General features: G+C 37.1%; 1 protein-coding gene across 2 annotated transcripts in view; it reads left to right on the plus strand.

Moving 5' to 3' along the window:
• The window catches only part of SUB1 (SUB1 regulator of transcription), a 65517-nt gene extending 56536 nt beyond the window's left edge, over positions 1-8981 (plus strand). For both annotated transcript variants that reach the window (XM_012459939.2, XM_012459938.2), the window contains exons 4-5: positions 6179-6287; positions 8653-8981. In XM_012459939.2, coding sequence (XP_012315362.1) covers positions 6179-6287; positions 8653-8732 — 189 coding nt within the window. In that variant the 3' untranslated portion in view covers positions 8733-8981. The remainder of the gene's footprint in view (positions 1-6178; positions 6288-8652) is intronic.
• The last annotated feature ends 4773 nt before the right edge of the window (positions 8982-13754 follow it).

Below are 13754 nucleotides of genomic sequence, written 5' to 3' on the forward strand. Positions count from 1 at the left end.
GGTGTGAGACACCACCTCCAGCCAAAGTTGGCTATTTCTTTCGATTCAGAGGAATTATTATCTGGCTTGGTCTGAAGAATGTTAAAAGTACTGTAATCTGATATTGCATAATATGTGTGTTACAATCCTCTTAGCTAGGAACATTTATTAAAATAGAACAAACTAGTAAAAGTAATACAATGCTGGGTTATTGTTAAAGTCTCTAAAAGTCTAGTTTTGCTGTATTTAAACCAATGCAAATTTAAATTTTACAGAAATCCAAAAAATGAGATTAAGAACTGCACATTTAGAAAGCTTGGAGGAGGCAGGTCAAGTGTTGGACAGTAAGGTATGAATAGATTATTACCAGAGAGGAAGCAGCAATATGACCTACCTAATTTTGACCTGATGAGCAACAGAAAAGGGGAATGGGTTGAATAGGTCGAGTGAAGAAAATTCTTTAGAGGGACTTGATGAAATCACCTGGAAGGACTCGTATAGCTTCTCTTGGGTTTCCTATCTTGTTTTAGGGAGACTTGATACTGGCATCTTTGTACAAGAAGGATTTGTGAGGAAGGGGTGTTGGGGATAAATGGATGCAGATGAGATTGCTTAGGTAATTGTAGGCTTTAATCTGTATGTGAGGTGATAAGGGCTTAGTTTTTTCCTAAAGAAGAAATTGTGGCAATTACAAGATACAGATTAGGAAGAATGGACCAGAGGAAATAGGCAGTCACTAAAGATGTGTACCTGATTGTGGATGTGATTTAAAAAAAAAATAGAGTTGCTTCTGTAACACCTGGAGGGCTTAGTTGGGAAATGTTCTGTGGGGTTATCAGCATGGTTGGCTAAAGCTGCCTACTGAAGTGTTAAACCAGAGGAGGAACAGGAGGCAGATGAGGGTGTTTCTTGGGTTGTATTCAGATAGAGAATGGAAGGAAAAAGAGGATGTAGATTAAGAGAGAGGGTAAAGGAAAATTAGAAGAGAACAGTAATGGGATCAAGAAAGGATGAGTGTGCGCAGGAGCCAAAAGTATTTACAGGAGCCGTAAGTATTAGTTGAAACCAAAAGGTTGGGCAGGATGAGACTACAACCTTTTTTTTCTTTTTTTAAAAAGATGCGATCTCTGCTCTGTCACCCAGACTGGAGTGCAGCAGTGTGATCTCTGCTCACTGCAACCTCCGCTTCCTGGGCTCAAACGATCCTCTTTGCCTCAGCCTCCTGAGTAGGTGGGACTACAGGCATGCTCCATGATGCCTGGCTAATTTTTTTTTTTTTTTTTTTTTTTTTTTTTTGTAGTAACGGTGTTTCACTGTGTTGCCCAGGCTGGTCTTGAACTCCTGAGCTCAAATGATCCGCCCACCTTGGCTTCTCAAACTGCTGGGATTACAAGCATGAGCCACCGTGCCTGGCCAAGACTGTAAACATTTATAATGACTAGAAAGCGAAGCTAACATACATGTATTTTTTGACCTGTTGATAGCTTTGAAAGATGAAGTGCCAAGATTAAGGTGAGAATGGGAAAATTTAAGTTTTTTTCTAATGCTTATTTTTGCCTTGTTACACTTCTCGATAAAGAAAATAGACAAAGTACAGATGATAAACCATTAGTTCAGAACACACATTTTAGAGATTCTATTCTGTTAGAGTAGTTTTCTGAAAACTAGATCTATTTTTAGGAGTTTTCTTGCCAGAAAAATGGAGCTTCATTTCTTTTTTTTTTTTTTCTGAGACAAAGTCTCACTTTGTCATCACCAGGCTCCAGGCTGGAGTGCAGTGGCACAATCTCGGCTCACTGCAACCTCTGCCTCCCGGGTTCAAGCAATTCTCCTACCTCAGCCTCCTGAGTAGCTGGGACTACAGGCGCACACCCACTACGCCCAGCTAATTTTTGTATTTTTAGTAGAGATGGGGTTTCACCATTTTGGCCAGGATGGTCTCAATCTCTTGACCTCGTGATCTGCCCGCTTCAGCCTCCTGAAGTGCTGGGATTACAGGAATAAGCCACTTCACCTGCCCTCATTTCTTAAACCCTCATCTGGAAAGCTTCTCAAGCCTCTTAAGGCTGACACTTCACCTTTTGAAAGTCTGCCTCTAGGAGGAACATAGGCCTTATTTTCAGAGTGGCTTTCACAGATCTGGTAGTATAGGCACTATAAGAGATAATATGATACTTAATTTCTCTTTTTTTATTTTTTTGAGATGGAGTTTCGCTCTTGTTGCCCAGGCTGGAGTGCAGTGGTGCCATCTCGGCTCACTGCAACCTCTGCCTCCCAGGTTCAAGCGATTCTCATGCCTCAGCCTCCCAAGTAGCTGGGATTACAGGCACATGCCACTACACCTGGCTAATTTTTGTATTTTTAGTAGAGACGGTTTCACCAATGTTGGTAATGCTGGTCTCGAACTCCTGACCTCAGGATCCGCCTGCCTCGGCCTCCCAAAGTGCTGGGATTACAGACGTGAGCCACCGTACCCAGCTGATACTTAATTTCATTGCCATTACACCTTGATGTACATTAAACATCAATACATAAGCAGTTCTTTAAATGTATTAAAGAGTTGTACCAAAGGAAAATCAATACACTACTCTTTTAATGTCTGAAATAATTTGGGCAGAATCCTGACTCGAGAGAAGATACTAGAGATACTTGCTTTCTGGTTCCTTCAGCTGTGATTTTGAGGAAGTTTCCTCCATAGGGACATAACCTACCAGGGGTCAGCTCTGTGATAATAAAGAGACTGGAGAATTATCTCATACTCAGTACCTGTGTCGTGAAATGGAATAGTTGAGGCAGGAAACGATCCATATTTTTCTTCTGAGTTAGCCACAAAGGGTCAGTAATACTGGCTTAGTTGATTTGATGATTTAAGGATACTTGATACTTTTAAATTATTTAATTTAAAATGATCTTAACTGGTCATTTTAATCTGGGACAGGAGTCCATAGAATTGTTTTTTAATTTGAATTTTATTTTTTGTATTTGAAGGGATTATTTATAGCCTTTATCACAGGGGTCCCTCCTGCACAGGAGGTGAGTGTCGCGTGAGTGGGCATTAACTGGCTGAGCTCTGTCTCCTGTCGGATCAGCAGTGGCATTAGATTCTCATAGGAGTGTGAACCCTGTTGTGAACTGCGCATGTGAGGGATATAGGTGTGCGTTCCTTATGAGAATCTAATGCCTGATGGTGGAAGAGTTTTCATCTTGAAACCATCACATTTCCCCTTCCCTGCCGCCACCCCTCCCCTGCTGCCGTGGAAAAATTGTCTTCCACAAAACTGATGAGAAAAGGTTGGGAACTGCTGCTTTATCAGATCTTCAAAGGGGACAGGGAATCAAATTCATGTAAGAATCACAGTTCTGTATGATGTACATGCTAATTTTTGCTGCTAATCTCCAGATTTTATGGATATAAAATAGTCTGTCATCTGATTTTATTTTCTTCCAATAAAATGTGATTTCAGTAATCTTCAGTTTTCTACCTTTAAGTAATATATCCCTATACTCCCATCTCGTCATCACTTACTTAATTTTTGCTGAGAAGAATTTGTCAGTTTTACGTTTTTTTTCCAAGGGAGAGGCAACTATTGGGCAGATTCCTTTTAAAAAAAAAAAAGTTTTTGAGGTATAATTTATGTACAATAACATGCACACATTTAAAAGCGTACTTTTCTGTCCAAGACATATTTTGTCTACCATGGCCACAAAAATTTTTGCCATTGTTTTTCCTAGTTTTATAGTTTGTGTTTTCACGTTTAGGTCTATGATTCATGTATAACTAATTTCTCTGTGTATGGTTTAAGATAGGGATTTAGATTGTTCCCCACCCCCAATGCAGATACCCTGTTGTTTCAACAGCATTTGTTAAAAAGACTATTCTTACTCCTTTGAATTACCTTGGATTTTACAAAAAAAAAAAATCAGTGAATATATAAAATGCCTGTGCATTTTTTGACTCCGTTCTGTTCCATTAACCTCTGTGTCTGTCTTTATTCCAGTACTACATTGTTTTCCCTTAGTATATTATAGTGAGTCTTGGAAAGTGCTAGGAGACACTTTGTTGAGGAAAGCCTCTTGTTTTTTTCTGGAAGTTTTAATTTGTGATAATCAGATACACAAGATTTTTGAAAAATAATTTTCTGTGAACATTTTTAAGTTCTCTATCTGACTGTGAATGAGGTGCATTAAAGATGTTATTTGAAGTTAACATCAAAAGGAAAAACTGTTGTTATTGACTACAACTCTGGATTCATATATTCAGAATGGTTGCTGAAGCAGTGTAGCTAGTTGCATCCGTGGATTCCTATTAATTGTAATTTGTACTGCAAGATTTTGCTTCCTAATGATTTTTTTGTGTGGTAAAAACCATGAAAGTATATTCACATTGTTGTGAAACAGATCTCCGGAACTATTTCATCTTGCAAAACTGAAACTCTGTAGCCATTAAACAACAATTCCCTTTCTCCCAGCCCTGCGTAACCACCATTCTACTTTTTTTTTTTCCTGTGAACTTGACATCTTCTAAGTGGAATCATAAAGTATTTACCATTTTCCTTTTTATGACTGGCTTATGTCATTGACGTTGAAGTGTGTGACGGGATTTCTTTTTTTAAAAGCTTTATGATATTCCATTGTGTGTCTGTTCGACACCACTCCCCTCATTTTGTTTATCCATTCATCTCTGGGTAGACATTTGTGGTGTTTCCACTTCTTGGCTCTTGTGAATAATGCTGTGAATAATGCTGCTATGAACATGGGTATGCAGATGTCTCTTGGAGTCTGTGCTTTCAATCCTTTTGGATAAATACCTAGAAGTAGGATTGCTGGATCATATGATAGTTTAACAGTAATTTCCTTTGGTTGCAGTTTTGATATTGAGAGTAGTACAGTTGACTCTTGAATAATGCAGGATCAGAATGCAGGGCACCAACCAGTTGAAAAATCTGGTTTTAACTTTTGACTTTGCCAAAAAAAACTAAATATAGCCTACTGTTGACTGGAAGCCTCACCAGTAACAATAACAGTTGACAAATATTTTGTATATTATACGTACTATATATTTTATTCTTACAATAAGGTAAGCTAGAGAAAAGAAATTGCTAAGAAAATATAAGGGAGAAAAAATACATTTACTGTACTGTATGATATCAATAACATTAGCTTATGTTGTCTGTTTCTAAGATATGTCATCTGTTAGAAATTGTAGGCAACCACAGCTGCAGATTTCAGTCTATGGTACATATCAAGTAATTCAACTTTTTAATATTTTGTTGTTGTTGTTCTTTTTAAGATTAAAGGCAGGATCTTGCTGTGTTGAATCTTGCCCAGGATTCAAGTTCCTGGGCTCAAGTGATCTTCCTGCCTCAGCCTCCTGAGTAGCTGGGATCATAGGCATGCACCACTGCTTCTGGTGTTTTTTTTTCCCTTGTGATGTCATGCCTTCTAGCTCTGCTTCTTGGGAGCACTTCCAGCATCACTAGGGGCTCTTTGTATGGAACTCAAGAGTGTTATTTAATAAGGTTTATGATATTGCACTAATCATGATGAAAACGTGAAAACTGTGAGAGATCACTTTTTACTGCAATATGCAGTGTTGGAGACATGAACTGCTCAGCAGAGGTGATTAGCATCACATGATGTTTTACACTAGGTGTTTTAAGCAGATATTTGTAACATTTGAGCATGCTGAGGTAGCAACAGGAAGTGGTTATGAAACTATTACACAAGTACACTATGTACTTCAGTTAATTTTATGCAGTTATGATTTAATATTCCATCTTTATGTTCACATTTTTCTCTACTGTGTCCCTGCATAAGTTTTGATAAATTTTAACTTCATATGATAGGTTTGTATGTTTTATGGTAGTAAATGATAAAATCTAGTATCTATGTATATTTTATGCATTCATGAAATACCTAAGTTTTTCTTAATGTTTTTGTTATTTCTAGGCTATGCATTTGGTCTGTGAATTTTTTCAAATTGTCAAGTCTGCAAAAAATTTTCCAGTGTATTTATTGAAAAAAATATACATATAAGTGGGACCTGCACAGTTGAGAGTCATGTTGTTCAAGGGTCAGCAGTAGTCATTTTCATGATTAGATGTAGAGTGAGTGTGCAGCAAGTTGTGAATATGAATACGATTGAAACAGATACCACTGTTGAAAGGAGCACCTCTTTTTATGTTTGTTTCTTTTGCAGATTGGGAAAATGAGGTATGTTAGCGTTCGAGATTTTAAAGGGAAAGTGCTAATTGATATTAGAGAATATTGGATGGATCCAGAAGGTGAAATGAAACCAGGAAGAAAAGGTGAGGTCTAATTACTTGAATTTTGTTATGGTGTTGGGACTAAACTAAAACATTTCTTAATTTTCTTTTTTTTTTTTTTTTTTTTTTTTTTGAGACAGAGTCTTGCACTGTCGCCTGGGCTAGAGTACAATGGCGTGATCTTGGCTCACTGCAACTTCCACCTCCAGGGTTCAGGCAATTCTCCTGCCTCAGCCTCCCGAGTAGCTGGGATTACGGGTGCCCACCACCACACCCAGCTAATTTTTTGTGTTTTTAGTAGAGACGGGGTTTCACTATGTTGGCCAGGCTGGTCTTGAACTCCTGACCTTGTCATCTGCTTGCCTCGGCCTCCCAAAGTGGTGGGATTACAGGCGTGAGCCACTGTGCCTGAACAACTAAAACTTTTCTAAGTAGCTTACCTTAACTTGAAACATTGGCAGGACACACAGGGCAAAGAAGAATCTTACTCAGTTGATTATCTTCTGTAATCATTTTGGACATGATACTTAACATTTTTTTAATGAGATGTTTTAATACAGTTTTTTGGAATGAAGCTCAAAAAATTAACACCCTTAATATCACCTCAGTTGGCTGCTAATTTACTTGAACATTTTTTAAAAGGTTTACAGCAATTCTGAAGCAGATTAGTCACTCTCTGGGAATTTGTAAAATCAGGAATGGAAAATCTTGGTTTACAATGCTTCCTTTTGATTCACCTCCTAAAAGGTATGCTTTAGGGCATTGTTAAGGTGATGGATCTCTGCTTTCCTTCCATTTGTGCTTCATCCAGTCCCAAACCTCTTAGCATTGTAGAAACCATATTTTATATCATTCACCAAACAGCTAGAGAACATTGGTGAACCAGCCTAAATTTGTATATTTGGATTGCTGCTCTAGGTTGATCCTCAGCTAAAGAAAAATGCTTCCTTATTAATTTTACTCTACTTGCCTGTTAGTTTGAAAGGTACCACTTGTTTGCTTCTTGCAGTTTTTTTGTTAAACTCAGCCTCTGTATGTGTTTATACGCTTTCATATTTTCTTCAAGTCACTTCTGGATTGGTCATTCACATACCAATGTGGTCGATGCCATATTTCTTGTTTCTACAAACATTTTCTGAAACAATTTAATTAGCTTTTAAGCCTTTCCTAGGTGTTGCCCCAGTTTATTCTTTTTTTCAATTTCGTGGCCTTCCGACAGTTTTCTGGTAATACCTTTTGCCAGTTCTTGTTTACTTCTCTGTTTATATGCATCATCTAGTATTAGAATACTAGAACGTTAAAGTACAAAATAAGGAAAAGATAAAATTTCTATACATACTTTTTTATCTTAAATGGGAATGACGTGTCATCATTTCACGTTTTTTTAACTGTTTATTTGTTGGGTGATATGCCAAGTTCATTATTCATGTTACTTATTTACAACAACTCTTTGGGGTGTAGATACCATTTTACTGGAGAGAACACTAAGGGCTTACAAGGTAATGTTCTTTTTTAAAGGTCATACACTTAGGGATAGTGAGGCTGGAATTTTAACCCCAACAGGATGACTCTAGAATGCACAGTTACCCAGTATATACTTTCTGAGGGGTCCTGTATGAATCATGACCTGGGAATTTTTCCAAAGTGAAATAAATGCTTCTGGAAGAACTCAGCACAATTACTCAGCTTGAATTTCTATGGAAATTTTGGGCAAATGTTGGAACCAACCAAAAGTGTAGTAAGGGGGTGTCACATGTCAAATCTGGACCTGACCATTTTAGCCTCATAATTTGTGCAGGTATTAGTAAGATAGATCTTCAAACCCTCATTCATTCTCATTGGTTATAATAGATACTATGCAGGATGTAGTGTCTAAAGTAAGACTGGATGTGAGATCTGCTTAGTAAATTGTGATGGTCTGTAATTAACAAATGTAAGAGATCTGACTCTCAGTATTGTAGCATTGTGTCAAAGTGGCAATTTTTTTTTTTTTTTTTTTCTGAGACAGAGTCTTGCTCTGTTGCCTAGGCTGGAGTGCAGTGGCACCATCTTGGCTCACTGCAACTTCTACCTCCCAGGTTTGAGCAGTTCTGTCTCAGCCTCCCAAGTAGCTGGGATTACAGGTGCCTGCCACCAGGCCCAGCTAACTTTTGTATTTTTAGTAGAGACAAGTTTCACCATGTTGGCCAGGCTGGTGTTGGACTCCTGACCTGACCTCAAGTGATCTGCCCATCTCTGCCCCGCAAAGTGCTGGGATTACAGGTGTGAGCCACCACACACGGCTTGAAGTGGCAGTTTTAATAAAACAGTATTCTAGTTGAAAGTATGAAAGAAAAATAAAAGAAAATATGAAAATCCTCAATGCTTAAATAGATTTTCACCTTTGAATTTTTAAACTTTGTTTTAGGTATTTCTTTAAATCCAGAACAATGGAGCCAACTGAAGGAACAGATTTCTGACATTGATGATGCAGTAAGAAAACTGTAAAATCCGAGCCATATAAAACCTGTACTGTTCTAGTTGTTTTAATCTGTCTTTTTACATTGGCTTTTGTTTTCTAAACATTGTTCTCCAAGCTATTGTATGTTTGGATTGCAGAAGAATTTGTAAAATGAATCCTTTTTTTTAATGTGCATTATTAAAAATGTTGAGTGAAGCTAATTGTCAGCTTTATTAAGGAGGATTGCTTTGTGTCCACCACCTAGTGTAAAATAAAATCAAGTAATACAATCTTAACTGTTGTGGCCTTTTTTGATCATAAGCGTTGGTACTTAACCGTTTAAGGCCAAAGGTAACAGTTTTTATAGATCTTTTAGTTTCATCTCGGCTTTTACAATAAAAAGGATTTGTATTGCATTGAGTTTATAAACTTTTGGTTTGTGCAATCCATATTTTATCTGTTCTCTTCCAATCCACCCCAGTGATTTTTTTCACTCTTTATTTTGTTTACTTCATTTTCCTTTAATAACTTAATCTCTTCATATTCAGTTTTTACTTCACTCTTTATTTTCTTTGAGTATGTTATGCTTATTTGGAAAGTCAGTGAAACTGTCAAAATGTTGTCTCAATAATGTACTTAGATGAGAACTACAATCACCAAATCTACTGTATTCAATATTAGCAGATCTAGTTTGATAAGCAACATGGCTTGTGTGAAAACTGAGCAGGTGTTTGTCGTTACCCATAGTGTTCTGTGTAGTTATTGCTTAGTCTGCAGAAAATAATGACTTAGATGAGATGTCTGACTTGCTTTCACTTATTAAACATGTTCATGGGATGATGTCTGTAACATCAGATATTGTTAAACAAGACTAGGATTTAATAAAAATTGTGCAAGCTTACTGGCCTAACACTTTATTTTATAATGTTGAATATGAATTATATATAGCCAGAGATGTCATTAAGCTTTACTGTTACAGTAGGTAATATGGTTAGTTTGTAGGGAAAAGAGCATACTAGCACATGCTTGTGTGTTTTGGCCTTTGCCCCAGTAGAACAGACAATAGCATTCTAGACTTGATGTTGCTAAGTTTTAGCAGACACTAGTAAGTGGTTTGTATTTAACCACTCTGATAAAACAGACAGATTGAGGCACAGATTTTAGTGGCTTCATGGCAATAAATAGGGCATGGTGTGCCTTAGGAAAAGAGTGTTTATAAAGGGAATTATAACTGAAATTAAAGGAGGTGGCAGTGAAGAGGAAATAATTCTCTTATTTAAATGATACACACATGGTATTTTGAGATTTTTCTAACAGCAGTGGAACACAATTCTAGGTAGAGTAGAAAAAGGAAAGATTTAAAGACATAAAAGATTCTTGTTGAAAAATTATTTTTGGTAGCAAATCTCAAATGGTTACCTGCTATTAAGGGCTGCCATATCAGAGTTTTGCACTATTTTGCTACCAAGTTTGATTCGCACATCTAAAATATTTTGTAGTTAATTTTCAAGGACCTCATTTCAAAATAATTTGCCAGGCCACATAGTTACCAGTTTTTTTTTTTTTTTTTTCTGGCAGCTATTTTGTTGTATTTTTAAAACACTTTTTAGATGACTTTTTAAAGTATATTTAGCAGAAATCTTAAGAGGTGCAAATTGGTAAAATCTCTTGTAATTTAGCCTTCATCACATAATAAGTGCCAATGTATTAAAAATATGTATTTATTTTTGCAGCCCTTTGAACTAGAGTAGGTTCAGAGAAACTCCCAAAATTTGTATTTTAGACACATCATGCTTGATTAGGAACTTCCTCTTTTAGGGGGACATATTTGTGTCCTATTAATTGGATAGATTTTTAAGTATTCCTTATTTTTGGCACATAGAAAGGGTAGTTAGAATACAGAACTTAGGTTTTTGGGGTAGATGCAGAGGGAATGATGGGTAAATTTTCTAGGTTTATATGAATTTGGGGGGTGTATGCATTTTGAAACAAGTCTACTAACAGATGGTGCTGAAATCTATTACCTACATGTTTTCTAGCTGTTTAGCATTATGTTAATAAAGCCTCCTTATAAGGAGTGTTTCTCTGGCACTTAGTATATTGACTGCTAACTTCATTTAAATGTGTTACTGGATATGCAGTATACTGAAATTACTAACCTTTTTTTTGTGTATAGCAAAAGAGAACCGGGTTAAAAGAAGTAAATTAACTTGTTCTGAAAATAAAGTATAGATTAATTTTGTTTTCTGTTTAAATTTTATCTTGATATTTTTTTCTTAGGCAGAAAGCTTGGCATTTTTAGGCATAGATACCTTACCTTACAATGCCAAAATGAGTTTAATTCCAGTACTCAGGTTTTGCCCTTTAACAGACTCTCTGTGTATCAGGGCTTTCTAATGGGGTTTTCCTCTTCGTTTTTAAAATATGAGCAGCATTTGACCAATTGCCAGTGCTTTTAGCATTTTACTTAAAGAACAACCACTAAAAAAGAAAAACTTTGTAATTTGATGTCTTTTGCTTTGCTTTATCAATGCCTAAGAACTTAAGAATACTCCTACCTCATTAGCTAGTCAAGATGCTGTGATGATCAAATCTATTCTACATAATGTGTTTAGAAACAGACTTGGGGAGGGGGAATGAAATAAGTATATTCTGACTTGGCTATTGAGGGGAAAAAAGAAAGAATTCAGTATTAAGTGTTTCTCACAGAGAGATGTTAGCAGAATACTATAAAAGTTTGAAATTTTTAAAAAGTACTAATATTTAGCTATCTCTCCTGAAGTTCTTTGCAGTTCATTTTTTATGGAAATTAATCCAGTGAAACACTAAAGTTTTTTTTTTTTTAACATGTTTTTCCAGATAAACTCTAGGGTAAAACATTCACATAATCACAAATATGTAATTCTGTAATTGTGGAATGCCTGTATGTTTTGTTTTCGTACATCTTCCATGGAGATGTCTGAATATAATACTCCATCTGTGAATATTTTAAATGTTGAAATAAAAGTAAGAAATGTGCCGTTTGTGTTATCCCAGTTTTACAAACCTGAAGGTAAATAGATAATTTATCTGTTGAATGGGTTTTATTAATAGAATGCCTTTCCGTGTGAATGCTTTGGAATGTGGATTAGCTTTGGGTCTGTCCTTTTCATCTACCTGATCCAAATGGAAAAATGCAAACACTAAGGTGTACACAGGCTCTTTTTTTCCTTTCTCTCTATAAGTTCTTTGCAGTCTAACGATTCCTTCGTATACTTGGCTGTGTCAGGAACTCCTTTGAGTATTTCAAACTTATATTTTCATTTATGAAGTCTCTGTTTTGCCCTTTATTAGTGTTTTTGCTTAAGATGGTATGTTGAGGCCTTTCTTTTTTTTTTTTTTTTTTTTGAGACTTGAGTTTTGCTCTTGTTACCCAGGCTGGAGTGCAATGGCGCAATCTCGGCTCACCTCAACCTCCGTCTCCTGGGTTCAGGCAATTCTCCTGCCTCAGCCTCCTGAGTAGCTGGGATTACAGGCACGCGCCACCATGCCCAGCTAATTTTTTGTATTTTTAGTAGAGACGGGGTTTCACCATGTTGACCAGGATGATCTCGATCTCTTGATCTCGTGATCCACCTGCCTCGGCCTCCCAAAGTGTTGGGATTACAGGCGTGAGCCACCGCATCCAGCCCAGAGGCCTTTCAGTTTCTTCAGCAATAGAAAGATCCATGGTATATTCACTTAAATCAACTGTAAATTTTCTTTTAGTAAAACATACTGACTCAGTCCTGCCAGAAGAAGGAAAAAAATACTACTTAGAGTTTACACAATTAATCACTGACTTGATAGTTTTGTAGTATGGCTCAAAGGCAGTTATGGGGATAGGAAAGGTATTTGAAAAGTACTAAACATTTGAAAAATTATATGGAATTATTTGCTGTATAACAGTTAACCCAACAGTAGTATGTCCATTTTAAAAGAAACTGCTACAGCCCGGCTGTGGTGGCTCACACTTGTAATCCCAGCACTTTGGGAGGCCAAGGCAGACAGATCACTTGAGGTCAGGAGTTTGAGACCAGCCTGGCCAACATAGTGAAACCCCATCTCTACTAAAATACAAAAATTATCTGGTCATAGTTGTGAACACCTGCAATTTCAGCTACTAGGGAGGCTAAGGCAGGAGATTTACTTGAACCCAGGAGGTGGAGGTTGCAGTGAGCTGAGATTGTGCCACTGCGCTCCAGCCTGGGCAACAGAGTGAGACTATCTTAAAAAAAAGATCTTGCTACATGCACAGGACTTTTTTCCACCACTTGCTTCATTCACATAGCCCGTTACAGAGTTCAGACCCTCCCAGACCTGCTTTTATAGATCCAGTCCTGGGTTAATAGTGACCCACTGTTTATAAGGGAAATGCTTCTCTTCACTGTATGTTCTTGATAGAGAGTTTAAATGGTTTATCCTTCTGCTGGATAACTTACTGTAGTTAGGGGATAAGATTTATGCCACTTGTGTTACTCTGCTCCTGAATTTCAACTCATTTCAATAGTTTGATAATATAACCTTCATGGGAAACAGACTGTATATAAAGCTCAGAAATGAGCTGAAATTGTCTATGTAGTAACTCACGTTATCTTGAAAAGTGATGTGAAGTTCCAGTTTTGCCCTCCTAAATAAGCTAAGCCTGTGTCTTTTAAAATTTTATTTATTTATTTATTTTTTGGAGAGACGGGTCTTTGTGTTGCCCAGGCTGGAGTACAGTGGCTGTGGCTATTTGCAGATGTGATCCTAGCGCACCATGGCCTTAAACTTTTGGGCTCAGGTGATCCTCCTGCCTCAGCCTTCCTAGCACCTGTACACTACAGGTGTACACCACTGTGTCTGGCAAGCCCAAATCATAATAGCTCCTGTTCTGAAGGCTTTGTTTTTCAAGTACGTACTTGTTGCAAGAATGGTACAGAAAACTCCCATGTATTCCTCCACTCAGACTGCATTCAGATTTTGTGAGTTTCACTATCTTTTAGCAAAAGCATCTCAGGATCATATGTCTGATTTGATTATCTCTTCAGTCTCCTTCGGTCTGACAGTTC

The sequence above is a fragment of the Aotus nancymaae genome, unplaced genomic scaffold (assembly GCF_030222135.1).
Source record: "Aotus nancymaae isolate 86718 unplaced genomic scaffold, 86718_ANA_hifiasm-v0.15.2.pri h1tg000014l, whole genome shotgun sequence".
Taxonomy (NCBI): Eukaryota; Metazoa; Chordata; class Mammalia; order Primates; family Aotidae; genus Aotus; species Aotus nancymaae.